This window comes from Elephas maximus, chromosome 5 (genome assembly GCF_024166365.1).
Source record: "Elephas maximus indicus isolate mEleMax1 chromosome 5, mEleMax1 primary haplotype, whole genome shotgun sequence".
Classification (NCBI taxonomy): domain Eukaryota; kingdom Metazoa; phylum Chordata; class Mammalia; order Proboscidea; family Elephantidae; genus Elephas; species Elephas maximus.
In genome coordinates, this window is record NC_064823.1 from 143,636,574 (window position 1) to 143,659,705 (window position 23,132).

The following is a 23,132-nucleotide window of genomic DNA, read 5'->3' on the forward strand; positions in this document are numbered from 1 at the left end:
GAGGTGCCTTGGAAGACAGGTCTGGCAATCTGCTCCTAAAAGGTCACAGCTTTAAAAACCCCATGGAGCAGTTCTACTCTGCACACATGGGCCCCCACGAGGCAGAATCAACTGGAGAGCAACTAACAACAATGTGACATTTCAATAACTAAAATGAAAGACATTTTAAATAAGTATGAATAAACGATTGAGCGCGTGTGTGTGTGCACACGTGTGACCTTCTTCAGGAAACCAAGGAAAATCTTACGTGGTGGACGAATATTGATACTTCCTGCAGCCAATGCTGTCCCTTGTTCTTGAGGACATACCTTGATGTTACTAACCCTTACTTGAAAGGGCCTGTGGAGAAAGATACTCTTCGCCTTTTGTTGTTTTCCATCTGATTCCAGTTGAGGGGAAAAGAGAACCACCAATAACACCAAATACACCATTTGTGGTTTAGATAGACTTCACTTTATAACTTTTTTGGAAGAAATTAATTGCATATGTATTTTTTTTTCCTAGCAGAGCGTGTGTTCTTCTCTTCATGTCTGCCATGTGGTCATCCCGACATCCCCAGATGTGATAATGTTAATCTCAAATCAATTTCCGGCAACAAAAAGGTAAAAGTTTCCTTTCCTGGTCTTTCTCACTTTGATTAACAAAACCTTAAGGAGGGACCTCCAAATATTGTGCAGTTTCTAAGAAAACCACCAAGCTGTTAATGAAGTAAATATCTGTTTAATTTACAAACATCAGTAGTGTAACTGATATTAGTCTGGATAAAGACAAAGCACACTGAATTATACACGTACATCTAATTTCCTTGGTAAAAAAAAAAAAGTTGTTGGAAAGAAACATCTGCATCTTTACAGGGTACCCTGGGATTTCAATGAGGGAAAAGCAAAGTCCACTATAAATCATTATCAATTCTACATTGGAATTTAGCAGCAAACATGTTAACATGGGAACATAAAGGGAATAAAAGAGTTTTATTATTTGGGAAAAAAAAAGTCACAGTTCTTGACATTACAGTTTTTTCTCTTCCAAATCCCACCCCAACCCCCCAACAAAGGGAAAAAATTCATGGAAATATTAATTTGTTGAATGTCTACTTTCTAGTGTTGATTGCTCCATACCATTTCTTTTCTGTGAGTATAGGCTAAAGAGGGGCCTTTCTTTCCGTACAATGACCACCTCACTCATAGATTTGCATTTTCCTTGGACTTTACATACTTCTTGCAGGTGTTCTGGATGAGGGCAGTAGGTCAATGACACCAGCAGTCAAATGTCAAGGTAAACAAATGGACCAACACAGATTTATCCCAAGATAACACCCTATGTTAGTACTATTGCCAAAACACAAAAACAAAAAACATCCTGATTTTTAAGTTTGAAAAATGTACAAAAATATCAGGACAATTATAAATTAATATATATTAAAGCATCGAGAAACAGCAAAAGGATGGCCTAAAATGTTAAGTACAATGTACTTTGATACAATAAATATTTCTCCTTGAAACTGAATACTGTATAGGGCTGTTTAGAATTCATAGAAACAAAAATTCATATTATTACTAATTTATTTATCAATAATCTATTGGTTCTTTATCATCTCCTTTATATTACAACAAAAAATTAATACTGGAAAATGGCAGATGAACACTTCTGTGTGCTTTTTGCGAACATGCTGACATTTAAAAAGAAGGCAAAATCAATTTTAGCGCTCACATTTCTGCTATGAATGGAACCCAGATCTTCAGGGCATTTCCTATTTTGCACAAAATATTCCTCAACTATTTGTTGTATCTACGGATTCTGGATTTCCATTCCCCTGGCTTAGCTCCTCACTCACACGCACGGGTATGGTCTGTCCTTGCAAACAGCATTGATGTGAATGAGAACACGTGAGGTTTACGTTCTGGGCAATTTCCCATCCATGCAGAGTAGGCTGTCTAGTCCTTGAGTATGTGCTTCTGTCTGTCTTCAGCATGTTACGAAGATAAATCTGAGATAACAGTGGTTCCCGTCGCAGTAATCATGCCTCCAGGTAGATCTTTCTTCACACTTCTCCAGTGTAGGGGAAGCTTCAGTTCAAGCATTTCTTTTTTATTTTCAAATGCAGGAAAAAAAAAGTCTTTATTCTCATAATAAAAATAAGTCTGTTCTGTATTTTACAATATATTTCAAATATTTCCACTATGAAGCATTAATTAGTCCAACATGGTCAATAAGTAGACAACATTTTCCAAGGGCTAAAGCTGCCAGAGGGGCACCTAGGAGGCACACCTTGTGCAGCCGCACTTCACCACCTTCTCAACCTCGTCCACGAACGAAGACCCGTCAGTGCATTCAAAAGAGTATTTCCGTCTCTTGCTCCTCAGAGGCCCACAGCACTGCCCACCGGTACAGCCACCTCGGCATTCCAATCGGGACACCTTCTTGGTGGTCTGGCAAGCGGCATAGCCCTGCTGCTTTTGGTAATAATCTCGTACCCGTTCCCCTCGACAAGAGATTTCTAGAGAAGAACAAAAAAGCACACACATTTTGAGAGCAGTTGTTACAAATTACGCAGAGTGAGTCCAGAACTCAGTTGGGCAGACGCTGGATTCATAACTTCATGACTGCAATTTTTAGCGTCATGCTTACATTACATATTACCGGCGAGTGGCGCCACCTGCGACTCTTTGAAAAATACTTCTTTTTGGCCTTTATTTTCTGCCAAGTGAATTTCTATACATGGACTATAAATACAATGCTATTGCCCTGACAAGGAAATTGGATTCCTAAATCTTTTCCTTTATTGCAAAAATACACATCTCCTGTTTTTACATTACTAACAGCTGGTTTTGTTTACCACAGGGAGCAGTTTCAGAGAGCATGCAATTTAATTTATTAGACCTGGAGTTTAATATTAATCAATCTGTTACTTAATACAAGGAACATTTCACTAACTTCATAAACTACCCTGGTATAAACTAGTTCAAAAAGAGACATCTGCTCCGAGCTTCCAAGGGCACGTTCCTCTTGTCCTGTCCCTCGGATACACACAACAACACACGCACCAGTGGAGGCCAGGCAAGCTCTGGGTGTGCAGACACACGACAGAGGAAAAGGTGGGCTAAAATGTCAGCCTCTTTCCATCCCTCTCACCCGCAGAATGTGCTATGTAAATCAGCGGATTCTCAGGCCAAAGGTGATGTTGTACTAAAACCAGAAACAGAATTATTAACTCCGTCTTCTTTGTACAAGGAGATGAAGTAGTAACACGGATGAGAAAAGCAGGCATAAGGAAAAGGTAAGTAAAGCAAACGTGCTTCTACAGAAGGTAAGAAGTATTTTCATAGCAAAGGAAATTGTGAGAAGATATCTGTAGGCTGTGTTAAATCTTGAGGTGGAGGTTTAGGGTATTTCACATCTGGTACTTTCTTAAGGAAGGTCCCAGTTTGTGCTCCACTACTACCTAAAGATTGGTGGTTCAAACCCACCCAGCGGTGTTATGGAGGAAAGGCCTGGCAATCTTCTTCCATAAGGATTACCGCCAAGAAAACCATTATGGAGCAGTTCTACTTTGTACACTTGGGATTTCCATGAGTTGGCATGGGGCTGACTTGATGGCAAAGGTTTGTTTTTCTTTTTTTGATTCGAGCCTTCCTAACACTTGAAAAGAAATCAATAGCTGCATCGGCAATAATTGCAAAGGCCTGATATTCCCTCATATCTCTCCTCTATCTGTGTCTCTTTTCAAAGATGGGAGCCCCTCTTGCTTTCCCAAGAGATGGAGGAGCCCGGCTAGGCTGACTTACCCCGATCACAGCTGTCCCCAGTGTATCCACTGCTGCATTCGCAATAGGGCTGCCCAAGTCCTGAAAGCCTGCACTTCCCATGCTTACACTTGATGGCCTGGCAGGGGTTAAACAGATCTTCCTCTTCATCACAGAGGACACCTCCGTGGCCCTCCAGGCACTTACAGCTGTAGGAGAATGCATTGATGGGCAGGCAGGTACCATGGACACACCTGCAAGGAAGGGAATTGCAGGAATTGAAATGCATTAGGTGGAGAAGATAAGAATGGAGGGAGCTGTACACCAATGTTGACTGCAGCACTGTTCACAATAGCCAAAAGGTAGAAACAACCTGAATATCTACCAATGGATGAATGGATAAACAAAATGTGGTACATCAACACAATGGAATACTACTCAGTCATAAGGAGAAATGAAGTCCTGATACAGTACATACCACAACACGGACGAACCATTCGGTTGAGTGAAATTAGTCACAATTAGTCGCAAAAGGGTAAATACTGTACGCTCCCACTTATATGAAATAGGAATATGTATAGAGACCAAAGTTTATTAGTGGTTACCAGGGGTGAGAGGCAAGAAGCAGGGAGGGCCTTTGTTTAGAGGAGTCCCTGGATGGTGCAAAAGGTCAAATGCTTGGCTGCTAACTGAAAGGTTGATGACGGTTCAAACCTACCCAGAAGCACCTCGGAAGAAATTCCTTGAGATCTACTTCTGAAAATTAACAGCCATGAAAACCCTACGGAGCGCAGTTTTATTCTGCACACATGGCGTCACCATGAGTTGGGAATGACTTAATGACAACTGGCACTGGTTGCTTACGAGGCACTGAGTTTCTGTTAGTGGTGGTGGAAAAATTTGCAAAAGGATAGTGGTAAAGCTTGCACGACATGCTGAACGTAATCAACGTCACTGTCCATATAAAAAGTGCTGAATTGGCAAATGTTTTGTTATATATATTTTACCACAATAAAACAATTGAAAAAAAAGAAAAAAGGGAGTATGATTGACTGAATATGAAGGGCCTGGTGCTAATGGCTGACTTCTTTCTTTCCCTCCCTCCCTTCCTTTCCAGGGTTGTGCTCTGAAGGTTAGGGTACATGTGTTTAACTATCCAGCAGTTTGAACTTACTTATTTCCCAGACAGGGGTCATTGGTCCTCTGGTCACACAGGGGCCCCATCCATCCTTCCTCACACTCGCAGGTGAAGCCTGACTGGCTGCTGGGCTGGCACCTGCCATGGGCACACACTTTCTTGTGGCATGGCTCACAGCCGGGCAGGATGCCTGTTTGCATGGGTACCTTCCGGAAGTCCTGAAGCTCGCTGTTGATGTACAGGTTTCGGATGCATCCATGGAAGCTGGTGCCATTCTGCCCAGGGGCCTGGCGCAGGGCGGCTGCCACGTTGTTCTTCCCGGGCATGCCTGGGGAGGAACAGGAGGTCAGATGTCAGGGTCTAGGGGACTCCTTAGCCATTTGCTAGCCAGACCTTCTGGGCCCTTCCAGCAGAATGGATCTCCTTTGGGGGACCAGATATCATTACCATGGAATTTCAGTGTTGGAGGCAACTAAGAAGATCCAGTCTAGTGGTTCTCAACCTGGCGTATGTCAGAATAACATGGGCGGGGGAGGGGTTTAAAAACCACAAATGCTTGGGACCTCCCTCTAGAGCTACTTAATCAGAATACCTGGGTGATGGCAGGAAAGAAGGGACACACTCTGTTTTGTTTTGAAGATGCTCCAGGCAATTCGCATGCACTACTAGAAAAATGAAGCTAGTTCACTGGTAATCAATCTTCAAAGTTATTTTTTTTAATCAAAATCTGTTCTTCAGAAAAAAAAAAAAGCTTATCTAGACCCTAATAAAAATAATAGCGGAGTGTAAATCTTAAGGTTGTTGGGGAGGGATTAGTACTGTTTACTCCCTCCTCTCTTCCCCTCTACCTGGACACTCATCCCTGATAGCCAGAGCTCCATGGAGCAGAGCTTGTAAGACCTTGACCAATTCTTGCCCCTTATCAGAAACTCTGGCAGCATCGTGGTTAAGAGCTATATAGCTGCTAACCAAAAGGCAGGCAGTATGAATCCACCAGGTGCTCCCTGGAAATCCTCTGGGGCAGTTCTACTCTGTCCTGTAGGCTTGCTATGAACAGGAATCGACTCGACGGCAATGGGTATCCTAAAGATGAAGGACCCAGAGGGCGGAGAGTTCATATGCTATGCTCAAGGTCACCCAGAAAGTTAGAGTTACGGTGATGAGATGAACCTCCTCAACCCCTACTCAGGTCCTGCACACAGTTTCAGAGGAGGAGAGCAGGGCTGCACAGGGAGATTCCCTGCCAAATTCTAAACTAGCAGCTAATCCAGCCCATCCTTGGCAATGTCTCTGCCAGGCCATGGACGTGAGTGCCTGAAGAGCACAGCCCTGGTTCCTATCTTGACAGCACCTCATTCACATCCTTTTTTTTTTTTTTTTTTTCCCCGCCTTGCTAATTGAGAGTGAAGCCTTCATCTTCCAAGTAATCAGGAATCCAAAAAAAAAAAAAGAAAAAAAATTCCTCCGAAAACAGAGATTTGCAATCTTTGTGTATGTGTAGTCCACCAGTGACAGTCATCTGGTAACTCTCACTTTGGCAAAACTGAGGAATCTTTCCATGGATGAATCCAAGCCCTGAAATAGCTCCTGGAAGGGATCCTATGTGAGGCGACTGTCCAGGTCACAGTGGGCAAAGGAGGAGGAGCCCGGGGGCTCAGAGAAGCTGCTTTCCCTTCCCACAGCCCTTGTGTCCTGCTGTGCCTGGACTCTGAGGTACTGGGTGTAGCTTCTAGGCTGGGGAAGGCCCAGGCTCTCACTCTCTAAGGGGTTACCTTGGTTATAAAGATCAAGACTCACAGCTCTATCTGGGGCCCTGCCTGAACCACTGCTTCCTTTCCCATTCAAAGGAGCCTCACTGAAGCCCTAGCGGGCATCACATCAGATAGCTAGATGTAAAAAACCCACTAAACTAGAGGTCAAAAGTCTTTATTGCTCATTCTGTGTGTACTTCTCCAGGTTATTTCATCTCTCTGGGGCTTAGTTTTCTCATTTATAAAATTAACAGATTGACCAGAGTGGTTATTGCTGTGCTTTTTTACTCATAAGAACCACCGAAGGAGCGTGTTCAAAGGGCAGCTTCCCAGACTTCACTCTTCCCTGTCATGGATTGAATTGTGTCCCCCTAAAATACGTGGTGCTGTAAATCCTAACCCCTATACCTGTGGGGATGGGTTTTCTTTGTTACGTTAACAAGGCAGTATTAGTGTAGGACGTGTTTTAAGTCAATCTCTTTTGAGATTTAAAAGGGCAGATTAAACAAGCAGCCATAAAAGACACAGATCGGGGAAGATAGATGCCACCAGAAGCTGAAAAGGACCTTCCCCCAGAGTCAACACAGAGAGAGAGCCTTCCTCTAGAGCTGGTGCCCTGGATTTGGACTTCTAGCCTCCTAAACTGTGGGAAAATAAATTTGTTTGTTAAAGCCACTCCTAGTGGTATTTCTGTTACAGCAGCACTAGATAACTAAGACACCCCCCACCACTCTGAGATTCTGATCCTGTAGGTGGGACATGAGGTCTAGACATTTAGAAATAATCAGCTCAGATGATCCTGATGCAGGTAGTCCAAGGACACATTTTTGATAGGTAGGTGTCATTTGCAGGTATCTGCAAGGTCCTTGGAAACCCTGGTGGTGTAGTAGTTAAGTGCTACAGCTGCTAACCAAAAGGCAGCAGTTCAAATCCACCAGGTGCTCCCTGGAAATTCTACGGGACAGTTCTACCCCATCCTATAGGGTTGCTATGAGTTGGAATCGACTTAATGGCAATGGGTTTGGTTTTCTTTTGGCAAGGTCCTTGGAAACCCTGGTGGCGTAGTGGTCAGGAGCTACGTTTGCTAACCAAAAGGTCAGCAGTTTGAACTCACCAGGTGCTCCCTGGAAACTCTGTGGGGCAGTTCTACTTTGTCCTATATGGTTGCTGTGAGTAAGAACTGACTCAGCAGCAATGGGTTAGGTTTTTTTGCAAGATCCTTTGGCTTCCAAGTTTCCTGAGTACAGGCTTTCAATCCATATCTGTCTGGCCTAGGCAACTGGGTAGCTTTGTAGAACAGGGTCAAAAGGCTGAAATGTACCATTTCCAGAAAAGGACTAGTCACAGGAAATTCCTTGCTCTGGGATAAGTTTTTCTAATTTAATTATAGCCATCTGTCATAAACTTGTGACTTCAATACATGCACGTTTATGGGCCTTTCTTCAGAGGTTAAACATGAACTTCTTTCAAAACTAATAGCTCATTTCGATGGAGGTACAACACACATACGACACATGTCAAGACGAAACACAGAACGGTAAAGCTCCCCAGCAGGAGGAAACAATTAGTAAATGTGTTCCTTTTCTTCTCAAAGCTAACGATTATGAAAGGTTCAGCTTTGACCACAGTCGTTTGTAAATGAAACATCACATACATGTTCAACTTTACATGGGATATGTGAACATCAAGAACAATCCTCACCAACGCTTTCATGTAGTTGGCCCATTGCTGACTAGGAAACTAGGTTTTCATTAATAAACAGAAGTAGAGCCATGATTTTTTAAAGCAGACTTAAATTAGACTTTCCTCTATTCAGCTGGATTCCAATCAATTCATCAATCAACAGATAATTTATTGAACAGTTTTCAGCTTTCAGAAAAGCTACAAGTGTCAGAATAACAATAAAGGGACCAGGTATCAAGACTGAGGTCTTATGCGATGGTGGCCATCAAGAGGGGATTTGTGACACAGGCAGAGATCTCTATGTGCAGGTCTTATCCTTTTGTTTACTAGGTAATAAATGGACTGGAGGAAAGGCCTGGCAATCTCAGAGGATTAAGGCTGAAAGGAAGGGTTGCGTTTGGCACACAGCATGGGCTCAGTAAAAATCATTTCTTTGTTCTCATATTAAAGGGACATGTGTGACTTTTTGGGTTTTTTTTTTTTTTTTTTTGGTGTGACCTTCTTCCTACCCAAAGAAACAGCAGTTATGTGTAGTACATGCGAGTATGGAAGGGGTTTGTTTTTTTGATGAGTCTCATAGCTGTGAGTAACTAGAAGCAACTAGATCAGTCAACTTGCTGAGCAGACTTAATACGTAATACTTTGGTTACATTGCATTATATTTACTTGTTCATTGTCTGCCTTCCTCACTCCACTGGGAACAGAACGGGCATTTGTCCCACCTTGGATCCTTTACGTATCCATTAACTAAATTCTCAGCATACGGTAGGTGCTCAATAAGTATTTACTCAAATGAACCAAAGACTTTAGACTGTTTCCAAACATCAAATCTCTATCAAAGTGTTAAGATCATCTACTGCTGAAATTATTAAAAAAGAAGTACTCTGAACTTTCAGGACAATTCCAAAACACGCTTTCAGGTAAGGCTTTCAGAGGTTGAATTAATTGTGTAGCATCCCTATGTTACTATTTTGAAGGGAATAAAGATGTCACTTTGAGGACAAAGGTGTCCCTGACTCAAGCCATGGTATTTTCAATCACCTCATATGCATGCAAAAGCCGGACAATGAATAAGAAAGACTGAAGAAGAATTGATGCATTTGAATTGTCTTGGTGAAGAATATTGACTATACCACGGACTGCCAAAGGAAAGAACAAATAAATCTGAATTGGAAGAAGTACAGCAAGAATGCTTCTTCGAAGTGCGGATGTCAAGACTTCATCTCCCATACTTTAGACATGTTATTAGGAGGGAGCAGTCCCTGCACAAGGACATCATGCTTGGTAAAATAGAGGGTAAGCGAAAAAGAGGAAGACCCTCGACAAGATGCACTGACACAGTAGCTGCAACAATGGGCTGCAACATAGCAACGACTGTGAGGATAGTGTTAAGACCAGGCAGTGTTCTGTTGTACATAGGGTCACTTTGAGTCAGAACCTACTCAAAGGCACCCAACAACAATGCAAATTTCATGTAACAATCTATCTTAGTGAGGAAATCAGTTATAATAGACCTGTCTAGGTTTTAGCTTCCTTCTTTGTAAAATGAGTTAATTGTACCATTCAAATCAATTCATCCACTTTAATTCCGTGCGACTCAATTCAATGGGAATCTGCTTTCTGGATCTTTGGATTTGATTTTTGAAATTTTACATTTCTAGTTTACATTTACTCCTCCAAAAGGGGCAAGAGGGTGAGCTCTCTCCTTTTTGGGCCCTCTCCTCTGGTCTCCTACAGAACGTTGCTCATACCTCTGTGCCTCATCTATTTACTCTTCTACCTCCTGGTTTCTTAAAAGTAAGGTCACTCTATAGTTTAAGCCCTAACCTAACTTTCCAACCCCCTTGTTCATTCACTCTAAGCCTTAGTTAAACAACAACTTTGCTATCTCGATATATTTTGTACATTAGTTCATTCACTCATTTATTCATCCAATTTCACTGAAAATTAGTCTACCCCGTACATAATGGTCAGCAGTTCAAATTCACCAGCTGCTCCTTGGAAACTCTATGGGGCAGTTCTACTCTGTCCTACAGGGTCGCTATATGTCCGAATCAACTTGATGGCAACGGATTTTACTTGGTTTTTGTTTATACGAGAGTTAGCCACTGGTAGTGCAGCAATTCCAGGATGTCAACACCTGACAGAAGCAGGGTAGTATCTGCCTCCTTGGGGAGGTCGGGTGGGTCATGTCCTCCCCAGTTTGCATCAACCTTGTTTACCATCTTCCTAATTCTCTGATTTGACCTCTAACCAACTTTGTTTTTCTATAGACTAGATCCAAGAATGAGATTAAATGATATAGTGTGTAAATCATCTAGCATGACAACAGACACAAAAGGATTACGAATGTCCTTCTCTATTCCAACCACACATTTAGTTACACCCAGCATTGGGATTGTAAGGATGCTCTCCTAATACCCATCTAAGACTTTTTCTGTTGTATTCTCTTTGACCATCTTGAAGACAATGATTGATCCATATTGGTTAATGGCCACTGTACCAGGGGCCAACATCTTCAGAATTAGTCTGTGACGAGAATCACAGGATTTGGGGACCCATTGGAATTTGGAAGAGATCTTACCTCCTACATAGAGTGGGGAGTCAAAATTCAGAGTGGACTGCTTTGACAAGTTGGTGATGATTTTGGGGCTCCCTCCATCCACGGAGAGGGACAGACTCTGATCCAGGGCAAGCAGTTCCACAATATGGAAGTTTCCATCATTGATTGTCTCCACACTGCAAAGTAAAAACAGCTTAGCTGATCCTTCCATTTTTGTTTTGTTAAAGAAAAAGGGTTGTAATACAAACTTCAATTAGTGCTTCTTGGGAAAAAGATGCTCCCATATAACGTCAATGAAGATAACGACCAGTAGTTGATTTTTTTACAAAAGGTATCAAAAAGGAGATATCATCAAACTGTTTTGGAACTGGATACAAATAGGTTTGTTCACCTATTGGGAGAAGTAGAAATGAGTACATTTCATCATTATCCAGTCACATTCTCCCAATATGTAGGAATTACAAAGGATAATTTATGCATTTGCTCTTAAAGGCCACTAGAGTTCCATTGAAGGAGCCCTGATGGCATGGTGGTTGAGCACTTGACTGCTAAATGAAAGGTCAGCAGTTCTAGTTCACCAGCAGCTCCTTGGGAGAAAGGTGTGGCAGTCTGCTTCTATAAAGATTTACAGCCTTGGGAACCCTATGGGGTTGTTATGAGTGGGAAATGACTGAACGGCAGTGGGTTAAAGTTCCGCTGGAGCCCTGATGGCGCACTGGTTTAGAGTTTGGCTGCTAACCAAAAGGTTGGCAGTTTGAATCCAGTAACTGCTTCTCGAAAACCCTATGGGGCAGTTCTACTCTGTCCTATAGGGTCACTATGAGTCGGAATTGACTCAATGCAACAGGTTTGGTTTTTTGGTTTAGAATTCCATTTACTCAGTTATTGATCATTACTCAAAATAGTATTCAAGAGATAATAATGAAGCTACAACTATGCCAAATATACTCTAGAGGCTTTGATGCTCGGAAATAGTTGGCTTTGCTCTCTGAAACCCTGTACATTAAAACTTATCGGAATCAAACACACACACAAATATAAGAAGAATCGACAGAAACTTTGGACTTTTCAAAATTTGGTAACTGATAAGATTCTCTTAACTTTCCTTGCATTTTCAAAGGGATGGCCATCGAGTGATACTGCTGTGAAGAAGTCTATGCTCAGTGAAGAAGTAGGAATAAAAGATCATACAAAACATTTAATACCATCATCTCAGTAACTTTAAAGGGCCAGGTCTTACAATTATTATTCTAACTGAGAGTTGAGACGGCTTATGGAAATCCATATATAAAATGGACGAAAACAAAAAGATTTAAGAAAATGAGGTAAACTGAAAATGAGGATTGAAAAAGAAGACGCAACTGGAATGCAAAATAAATAGTTGCCACATAGTTTTAAAATTACTCTCTAGTGTTTCATCAGGCAAAGATGAAAACAGGACCAAATAAAACATAAGGTGCAGTGTTAGGAATATACTTAGCTTTCGTTATATGGCAAAATAGCATGTCATAATGGAAACTGGCACCAAAGAGTAAACAGCAAAGACTCAAGAGCTAATTTACTGAGATATTGACTGGGAAGGTATAAAAAACAAAGCTCACAATGGAAACGTCGGAGTATATGATAGGGAGATTACCCCGAAATATTAATACTTCCTATACAAATGGGTCAAGCCTGGACAATGATAGAAATATTTATTGAAATTTCTGAATGTTTCTCACCACCAGTGGATCTAATCATATTCTATTGCGTCCTGACATAGAGTAAAAAGTTTGTGTGATTTGAGAACAATATGAGCCATGTTGCAGAACTGTGAGAACGTTTGAAAGTTTCCTGGCTTAAACGGTGAGAAGTGTTCTCTTGAGCAGGGATCTTTGATAATTTGCCTCAGACATCACCTTTTAAAAAACAATAAATGTTAGATATGCAAATACATGTTTGCCTCCTACACATTAATTATCCTAACATTTAAAAGCATTAAAATTGGCAGAGAAAATATACATTAAGAAATCATTTTCTAACTAAAGTTGCACAGTAACTGTGAGTAGGCTTAAATATCACTGTCTTCTAAGGTGATATGTTGAGCAGCGACATCGGCTAGTGGTTAAGCATACAGGTTTTGGAGTTAGATAAACTGGGATCTGAATACTGCTCCTGCATTCATTACATGTGGGAACTCAATTTACTTAATTACTAATAAACATCAGTTTTATCACCAGTAAATGCTAATAAATATGCCTCCCTCCTGTGAGTGATTTGGGTACAAATGAAACGACTTTTCTAAAATGCACTGCACAGCATCTAGCACATAAAACAAAATAAAAAACCCAACCCACGTAGTTGATTCTGACTCATAGTGACCCTATAGGATACAGTAAAACTGTCCTACAGGGTTTCCAAGCAGCAGCTGATGGATACCAAACCAAAAACCCAACCCAGTGCTGTCAAGTCAATTCCGATTCATAGTGACCCTATAGGACAGAGTAGAACTGCCCCATCGAGCTTCCAAGGAGCGCCTGGCGGATTCGAACTGCCGACCCTTTGGTTAGCAGTCGTAGCACTTAACCACTACGCCACCAGGGTTTCCAGCTGATGGATACGAAGTGTAAAATTAAATGACAGATATTACTATCACCACCAGCACCACCATCATCATCTAAATAATCTAATACTGTCAGGCTCTTCTTGAGGAAGAAATTTAATTCAGCTTTATTTATTTTGTTTCTAAATTTTATTTATTCTGTCGTTGTTGAGAATATACACAGCAAAACTAGACACCATTTCAACAGTTTCTACATATGCAATCCAGTGACACCGGTTACTTTCTTCGCGTTGTACAACTATTCTCACCCTCCTTTCCTGAGTTGTTCCTCCCTCATTAACATCAACTCACTGCCCAAGGTTCCTATGTAATCTTTCAAGTTGCTGCTTTCAATTTGATCCCATACAGGTAGTTCTTAAAAGACCATAATGCTCAAGGCAGACCTTTCTTTCTTTTACTAGTTAAGCTAAACTACTGTTCAGTTTTAAGATGATTTCAAGGGGTATTTTCAAGGCAATAGTCTCAAGGGTTGATCCATCCTCCATGGCTCCAGATAGTCTAGAGTTCATGAAAATTGGAAATTTTGCTCTGCATTCTCCCCCTCCTGATCAGGATTTTTCTATGGAATCTTTGATCAAAATGTTCAGTAATGGTAGCTGGACGCCATTCAGTTCTGGTCTAATCCGGCAAAGGTGGTAGTTGTTCACGGAGGCAATTAGCCACACATTCCGTATTCTTCTCCTGTTCCTGATTCTCCTTCTTTCTCTGTTGCTCCAGGTGAACAGAGACTAATTGTTGTGCTTTAGATGGCCACTTGCAAGATTTTAAGACCCCAGGCAGTACGCAATGAATTAGGAGATAGAAAAGAAGCACTAAACATGTTATAAGGCCAATTAATTGGGATGTCCCATGAAACCATGACTTTAAACCTCCAAACCAAGGAACCAAATCCCATGAAGTGTTTGGTTGTACATAAGCTGCCTCAGCAGCTACTCTTTTTTCTTTTTGGTAGTTGTTACAAATGTATCTATCACACAACTTTTGCCAATTCAACTTTTTACAAGTGTACAACTTATTGACAGCTATTCTAATAATCGGCTATGAAACCCTACCCTTAATCAATGTGATTTGACCATCTCACCTTTAATTTTTAATATTAATTGTAAGATAATGTTAAGGACTAGCAGAAATATAACTTCCTTGGACCACGCCTTGTTCAAGTTACTAGAAGTTTGAAAGTATTATATGAGATTAAAATAAAGATATACACAGAGAACCTGGTAAATTCCCTGGTAATTCCCTGTGATCATCATATACAACCCTGAGTGGTTTTATATAGATGCTCTGTGAGCACTGACCTTAATTAAATTATAACTATTAATATTGAGGCCCCCTTTTTGGTGTATAATTGCAAAGAAAAGATGAAGATGTATTGAGGAATGGGTTCTTGGGCATGCACTGGTCTTAGGCAATCAATCTGAGCATGTTATCTTTAGGTGTTACTTGAAGCAGTACAACTGAATGATTAAAGACCTTTAAGGTTTGGCAAACTCTAATTCAGTGTTTCAGCTGGGAAACTAGAAATGAGTAATTTTATCAGCAGTTCACTTTATTTGCTGCTCTGTCATTCCCTTGCTTGTTCCTTCTTTTTTTTTTAAGTGTACATCTTCGACTTCCACTAATTGTAAGGTACTTTAGAGCGGAGGCCATGAATTCTTTATTTCTGTCCTATTAAAGTATCCAGCAGAGTGTCTGGTAAATGGTAAATGTTCAAACATTTGTTAAATAAATATAATAGAGGTGTGTTAAGAATAACATATACATATACGTATATACATATATTTTTAAGTAATATTAACTAGAATATCAAGAGGCTTCAGGCATATTTAAGGCAGGTAACTCTTAACGTTCAAAATCATAAGATATTTTGGAATATTTCAGCAGTGTTATCCTGAGAGAAGGAGCCCTGCTGGCACAATGATTAAGCACTTGGCTGCTAACTGAACGGTTGGTGGTTCAAATCTACCCAGAGACTCCATAGGAGAAAAGACCTGGCTATTTGCTACCATAAAGATTATAGCTTAGAAAACTCTACAGTACAATTCTATTCTGTCGTGGGGGTGTTGCTATGAGTCAAAATCGATTCAAGGGCACCTAATAACCTCCTGAAAAATAATGCTGGGTGATAAACCTTCCTCAGTCTGACTTAGTTCTGTCATTAGACATGTGGCCTGGAGTGAGTCTGACCTCAGGAAATTTTTCTCTGCTTTCTTATTCTCATCAGGGAAATGCGACTCATCAGACTAAACACTTAAATCACACATATTATGGTGCAGGTATTGTTCTAAGACCAAAGATGGAAGAAAAACTGATAGATTTGAATTACAGTGTTGGCGAAGAATACAGACTGCTAGAAGAATGTTCCTTAGAAGTGAGGGCGGCGAGACTTCGTCTCACCTACTTTGGACATGTTATCAGGAGGGATCAATCCCTGGAAAAGGACAACAGGCTTGATAAAGTGGAGGGTGAGCAGAACAGGAAGACCTTCAATGAGATGGACTGATGCAGTGGCTGCAACAATGGGCTCAAACATAGCAAGGATTGTGGGGATGGTGCAGGACTGGGCAGTGTTTCCTTCTGATGTACACAGGGTCGCTTTGAGTTGGAATGGACTAGATGGCACCTAACAGCCTTGTTCTAAGAACTTCACATATGTCAACTCATTCAAACCTCTCAACAACCCTAAGAGTTGAGACATTCAGGGCAGTCAAGGTGACATAGAACTTAGTAGCTAAGCAGAGATTTGATTTTTGTTCTTAACTCTTTGAACCTGTTCTAAACTATTATGCACCATTTTTCTAATAAAAAATCTGAAGAGTATCTAGTACCGTACAAATGAACACCACTAACTAGCCTTTAACACATGACTTCTCTCTCAAATAGCCATGAAATAAAATTCTATAAAAATAACCTAATTACGATTGTTGTTCAACTACGTATATATACCAGAAATCATTGAATTGTTTAAAAAAAGACAACAACAAAAAAACAAACTTACAATGAGAGTTTGAAGGACATGTGGATGTGACAACTGGTTTTGGGTTTTATTTTCCAAATTTATGAGTGAGACTCTGTCTAGTCAGATGACAAAACTAATACAAAAGTCACTGTGGAGATTTTTCTTCCCCCAAAAAAGATTTATATGTCTAACCTGGTAATTCTGGATCCTGTTCAGAGCTGCCACTGAGCTAAATTCCATTTGTATCTCCATGGAATTAAGTGAGGCCTACCTCTGGCCTTTAAAAGATAAGTACTGTGAAATTTATATTTTCATAATCTTTGTTCTTAAACATGATATGGGGGACCAAAGAGACAATGTCAGAACTAAGAGCATCTCAAGTCAATGTTTCACACAGTCTTCTAAAACATGGGATAAACTAGGGGAGTCCCCAGAATCCCTTGCCTACATTCCCTTTGAAAACAACAGCAATGATTAATACACGGGCTGTTACATGATAAAAACCCTGGTGGTGTAGTGGTTAAGTGGTACAGCTGCTAACGAAAAGGTCAGCAGTTCGAATCCGCCAGGTGCTCCTTGGAAACTCTATGGGGCATTTTCTACTCTACCCTATAGGGTCACTATGAGTCAGAATCAACTTGGCGGCAGCGGGTTTGGTTTGGTTTTGTTACATGATAAAACTGAACTATCATCAATTCTGCAGTCTATCACCGTCATCTATCCGTATATACCCACTAGGAGTACATAACATCCTTTTGGGTTCTGGTAAGTATTGATAAACTCTCTTTCACCACTCCCTAGAGAACTATATATTTGATGACTCACAAAAGTCACAAGTGAACCACTTAACATTGAGCCTTTCCACGGGGAACATAAATTGCATTCATTACCATTAGTAGGTGATTTCTACATTCATCCATTACCTGAGATTTTATTTTCTTGAATTTCTAATCTGCAAATAGATGTATGAATAAGGCAATTACTCTACTACACCTTGTAGTTTGCTGCAGAAAGGGTTGTGACTCAGGGCTTAAAAGAAAAGAAAGAAAGAAAAACAAACAAACAAAGCTGTTGCCATTGAATTGATTCCAACTCATAGTGACTCTATAGGAAAGAGTAGGACTGCCCCAAAGGGCTTGCAAGGAGTGGCTGGTGGATTAAAACTGCTGACCTTTTGGTTAGCAGCCAAGCTCTTAACCACTGCACAACCAAACCCCAAAAACCAAACTCATTGCCATTGAGTCGACTCCCACTCATAGTGACTCTGTAAGTCGAAGTAGAACTGCCCCATTGGGTTTCCAGGGAGTGACTAGTAGATTCGAACTACCAATCTTCTGGTTAGCAGCTGAGCTCTTAACCATGATGCCATCAGGGCTCCAGTGCTCCAAAAGAAAAGAGTTCTAAAATGTCTCTGATTTTCTTTCTCTGCTCTACTTAGGCAGGACATATTAACAATGGCATTTTAATATCTCTATTTCAGCCAGAAACCTTAAGGTATATTAACAGTTTAATAACAGTAAACAGCTTTTTTTGTCATTGCTGTTGTTATGTGAACTCCAACCTTTTGACTTAAAAATAGTCTCTGCAATGGGCTAGGAATCAGAAACCCCACAAACTCAACTGGCCATCTCATTTTGATATTTCTGGGCTGAAGTTTTTCATCTGTGAAGTGGGAATGTCAACAAAAAGTCCCTTCTCTGCCTGTTTAAATCAAAAGGAATAGGAAGCCAAACGAGAATAAAGGAATTTATGTATATACATACCAGTTTTTCAGAAGAAAGTTTTAAAAAATAATTTACTTTTATAAAAAGGAAAATATTTTAATCAGTGCTTTTGAAGAAAAAGACCTACTTTAAATAAAAATGCATTAAACTAGACAGGCAGGGACCCCTGCACTTGAGCGTACCATAGGGTCACATGGAAGGCAGTAAAATATCAGCGTCTGGATATCTGAGCAAGAAGCATATCCATAAATCACCAAAATTACCAATAACTGAGAGCCGACTTTGAGCCAAGCATGCTGCTGGGTGCTTTGCGCTCACAACCATGAATTTTAGCCCACCATACTTAAAAATAGAGAAAATTCCAATTCTTCAGATGAGGAAACCAAAGCACAAAGGGGATAACTTTCCAAAGGTCATAAAGACAGTAAAGGGTGATAGCTTTGCATACGGCTTATTAAGAAGGACTGAGAGGATACCTTGAAAATGAGAACATACGGATTGTATCTATTGTTTCCCAACAAGACTAAATTCCTTAGGAGAAGGGACCTTCTCTGTTGATTTTTTTTTAAAGCCTGTAAGTTGCATAATGCACAGGTGATTTAACTAATCCAGGCTAACAGTAACCCAAACCAAACCAGCCCCTTTGCAGTTGAGTTGATTCCCACTCATAGCGACCCTACAGGACAGAGGAGAACTGCACCATGGGGTTTCCAAGGTTGTCATCTTTATGGAAGCAGACTGCTACATCTTTCTCGCACAGAGTGCCTGGTGGGTTCAAACCGCTGACCTTTCAGTTAGCAGCTCCATGCTTAACCACTGCACAACTAGAGCTCCTTAATGTAAGAGTACCAGACTAAACCCAAGCCCACTGCTGTCAAGCTGAATCTGACTCATAGTGACCCTGTGTGTTACACAACAAAACTGCTCCATAGAATTTTCTTATCTGTAATTTTAATGTAAGCAGATTGCCAGGCCTTTCTTCTGTGGTGGGTGCCACTGGGTTAGTTTGAGCTACTAACTGTTAGGTTAGTAGTTGAGTGCAAACTATTCATGTCACCCGGGGACTTCAACCTAACAGTCCCCAGTGCTGTCGAGTTGATTCCGACTCTTGGATCCCCTGAAGCTGTGAAGGGCCCTCAACTCTAAACTGATAAATACATGGTACATTGTTGTACACTGGGAAAGTGGTTCATCTGATATCCTGATTTTTAAAATAATTAACTGTGTCTCCAAAGAAGTTTTCTGGTTTGGTAAACAACATTAATTAAAATCTAAAGAAAGAAAGCATACAATTTTTATTAATAAAAAATCCAGTTTCCCCCTACCTAGATTTAAAAAAAAAGTCACTTTGAAGGACAGTACCTTTATCTGTCTAATTGCTTCCATGAACAACTGCCTCCTTTGTCTTGAAGCCAGAAGACCTGAATGGTGCCTAGCTACCATTACTGAACATTTTGATCAAAGATTCTATAGACAAATCCTGATCAAAAGGGGGAAGTATGCAGAAGAAAATTTCAAAATCTCATGGGAGCCAGACTTTCTGGAGCCACTGAGACTAGATGAACCCCTACAACTATTGCCCTGAGATAATCTTTAAACCTTAAACCAAAAATATCCCTAGTCTTCTTTAAACCAAACAATAATTTTACTTAATTATTGTCTAAGAATGTCTGCCTTGAGCATTGTACCCTTTTAAAGAACTATCTATATGGGATCAAAGTGACAAGAGCAACCTGAAAGGTTAAATAGGAAGCTTATTTTTTAGGTGACCCTGAGTTTATGTTAATGAGGGAGGAACAATGCAGAAAAGGAGAGTGAGAATGGCTGCAGAACTTGAAGCATATAATCAATGTCACTGAATTGTACATGTAAAAATTGTTGAACTGGTGTACGTTCTGTTGTGTATATTCTCATCAACACTAAAAAATAAATTATTAAAAAATGTGTTACTCCATTCTTGTCTGAGGGCTTACTATTGATATTGGCTTTATATATAGGCTACAATTCATTCATTCATTTATTCATTCATTGCACTATTGCTAAGTCCCTCTTTGTTCTATTCTCTAAGCACTGTAATGATTAGGCATGGTTTGCCAAACTCTATATTCATTCACTCATTAGGCGGATCGTGTCATCCAGTTGCTGCTGACTATAGCCCTTTAGACACTGGGGTGCTGGCAAATGTTTAACAACTGGCTCTCTGGAAAAAAACAAAACACAGTTTGTAGCATTTGTTGATTTCCATGCTTGGTCAAGTAGAGGGTCAGTGAAAAACAGCAAGACCCTCAATGTGATGGATTAACACAGTGGCTGCAACAATGGGCTCAAGCACAGCAAAAATTGTGAGGATAGCGCAGGACCAGGCAGCGTTTCGTTCTGTTCTGCGTAGGGTCCTTTGAGTCAGAACCAACTCGACGGCACCTAAGAGCAGCAGCAATGGTGGAATAACTCTCACCATGACTGATTTAAGACCAACATAAAGCATGATGTCATTGAACTCGGAGATGGGAAGGGATGCCCACCATCGGCTCTGAGAGCGCAGCTCAGTTATGTTCTTTCTACAGAAGTGGTTCTTGAAGTATGGTCCCTGGGCCATAACATCACCTGGAACTTGAGAGAAATTCAAATTCTGGGGCCCACCCCAGACTTAACCCACTGAATCAGAAACTCTAGTGGTGGAGCCCAGCAATCTGTTTTTAACATGTCTTTAGGAGAGCCTGATGAATGCTATTTGAAAACAACTATTGTACACCACTGCCAGCACACTGCCAATGGTAGGTATGTTTACAAAAAGCCACAATCTTCCATAAGGATGTTCTTAAGAAATAAAATGAAAAAATGTGCATGCCACTTTTGGCCTACTGAAAAAGGAATAATTGCTACATCTTTGGTTTTTGTAAACACACTTGAAGCTCTATTAACTATTCTCTCCTAGATATAATTCCATAAAATAGCTGTCTTCATTTCAACTTATTTGAAAAACTAACTGGCATCTAAAATGGAATTTTGTAGGCAAAAAAAAAGAAAAGAAAAAAAAAATCCCATAGAAACAATAGCTTAATGTAGGATTACTTGTGTTTCTAATTCTATTAGGTTTCTCTTAACTAAAATAAACAAAATCCATTTCCCCGGTGTTGAAAATTAACCAGGCCACTGAAAATATGCACCTGATGCACAAATTGTTACTATGCATGATATGCAAATAGCATGTTAAATACTGCCTGATTTAGAAAACGAAGTTCTACCCAAAGTAAATTTTATAAAATATTGTAAGAATGAGAGTGGATTCAATAAACTGAACAAATTCTCTGAGATAAAATTATATAAAAATACCCCTCTAAAACATTTGTATGATGTGTTTTAATCAGATCAAGATTTGAAAATTTAATTCAGTCCAATGAAGTTTTTATCAGGCAGCTTATGGGAAAGCTGTCTGTAACAGGGTTACTGATGGATTGTACCAAAACGACGGGGAAATGGTGCCTTTCATCGCAGAGCTTACTCTCTAGTAAGAGCTTATGCAAGGGGACAGAGGCAACTGGATAAAGGCAAGAAAACGAGAGGGAGCAGAGTTAAGACTTGGGAGGAACTGCAAGTTAAAGGCGAAGGGAAGAAAAGGATTAGGAGCAAGTCTACCCCACCAGTGGGCCCCAAACCAAACCTGTTGCTATTGAGTTGGTTGCGACTCATGGCGACCTTATAGGACAGAGTAAAAGTACCCCATAGGGTTTCCAAGGAACACCTGGTGGATCTGAGCCCCCAACCTTTTGGTGTGCAGCTGAGTTCTTTACCACTGGCACCACCAGGGCCCAACGAATTAAGGAATGCAAAGACAATATAGGTTTGAATGAAACAAATGAAATGAGTTGTTTTGGGCATTCTGAATTTGTGATTGTCTAGCTAACGCTATGTACCATTTGTTTTGCATTATATCAAATTGTAAAATTTTTACCATAACCCCACAGGGAGGACACTATCACTTACTAAAAAAAAAAATCACTTACTAGCCCCATTTAATGGAAGAGAAACCTGGGGCCCTGGGAGCATCTGTAATTTGCCCAAGACACCCCTTTTATCTTAGAGAATTTGTTAGTAGATGGCTATCGGCGTAGTTGGGACTTGAATCAAGGCAGCCTGTCTTTAGAGCATCTGCTCTTTTCTGTTACTTCAATTTTATTTTTGAGTGCTGAGAGGGACATTCAAATGGATCAGAACTCCAAGTGATGGAAAATGGTTTCATGTAGAATTCTTGCCCCTCTCCCCCACCTCTTCATCACTAGCTTTTCCTTATGCAAACACATGGTGACACAAACATGTACATTTTTACACTCCTTTTCACTGTTCTGCCTTGCTTTTTTTTTTTTTTTAACTTAGCAGTATATTTTGAAAATTTTTCAATTTTACATGTACAGCCCTGTCGGCAGACTCGTTAAGAGCTTGGCTGCTAACCAAAAGGCTGGCAGTTCGAATCCACCAGTTGCTCCTTGGAAACCCTATGAAGCAGTTCTACTTTGTCCTATAGGATCACTATGAGTCGGAATTGACTCAAAGGTAATGGGTTTGGTTTTGGTTTAGTATGCATAGACAGCTTCCTTATTCATTGGCTCTCTTTCTTTCTTTCACAGTAAATTCCATTGAGTGGGTATACCATAGTTTATTTAGAAAGAAACTCTGGCTGTTTCCAGACTTCCATTTTCACAAACAGTGCCACAGTGAATTACTTTGTACATATGTCATTTCTATGTCTGCCGGTATATTTGTAGGGTAGATTCCCAGAAGCGGGATTACACAGGTCCTGGGGTAAATATCTTTATAATTCTGACAGGCATTTCCAAATTGCTCTCTACAGAAATTGTAAACAATCTGTATTTCCACCATCAATGTCTGAGTATAGTGGGTATACTTTCAACCCCTTGGCTATACTCCAGAAAGGGATACCAGAAAGACTTTCCTGTATTGCTAGATAGCC

At 40.4% G+C, this 23,132-nt stretch overlaps 1 protein-coding gene across 2 annotated transcripts in view; it reads right to left on the bottom strand.

Moving 5' to 3' along the window:
• Positions 1 to 698: 698 nt before the first annotated feature.
• Positions 699 to 23,132, bottom strand: part of SLIT2 (slit guidance ligand 2) — a 417,531-nt gene continuing 395,097 nt past the window's right edge. The window contains exons 34-37 of one of the 2 annotated variants that reach the window (XM_049886437.1): positions 10,900 to 11,054; positions 4,918 to 5,209; positions 3,786 to 3,997; positions 699 to 2,497 (exon numbers count right to left, since the gene is read on the bottom strand). In XM_049886437.1, coding sequence (XP_049742394.1) covers positions 2,256 to 2,497; positions 3,786 to 3,997; positions 4,918 to 5,209; positions 10,900 to 11,054 — 901 coding nt within the window. In that variant the 3' untranslated portion in view covers positions 699 to 2,255. The remainder of the gene's footprint in view (positions 2,498 to 3,785; positions 3,998 to 4,917; positions 5,210 to 10,899; positions 11,055 to 23,132) is intronic. The other variant, XM_049886436.1, reaches the window with a different exon arrangement.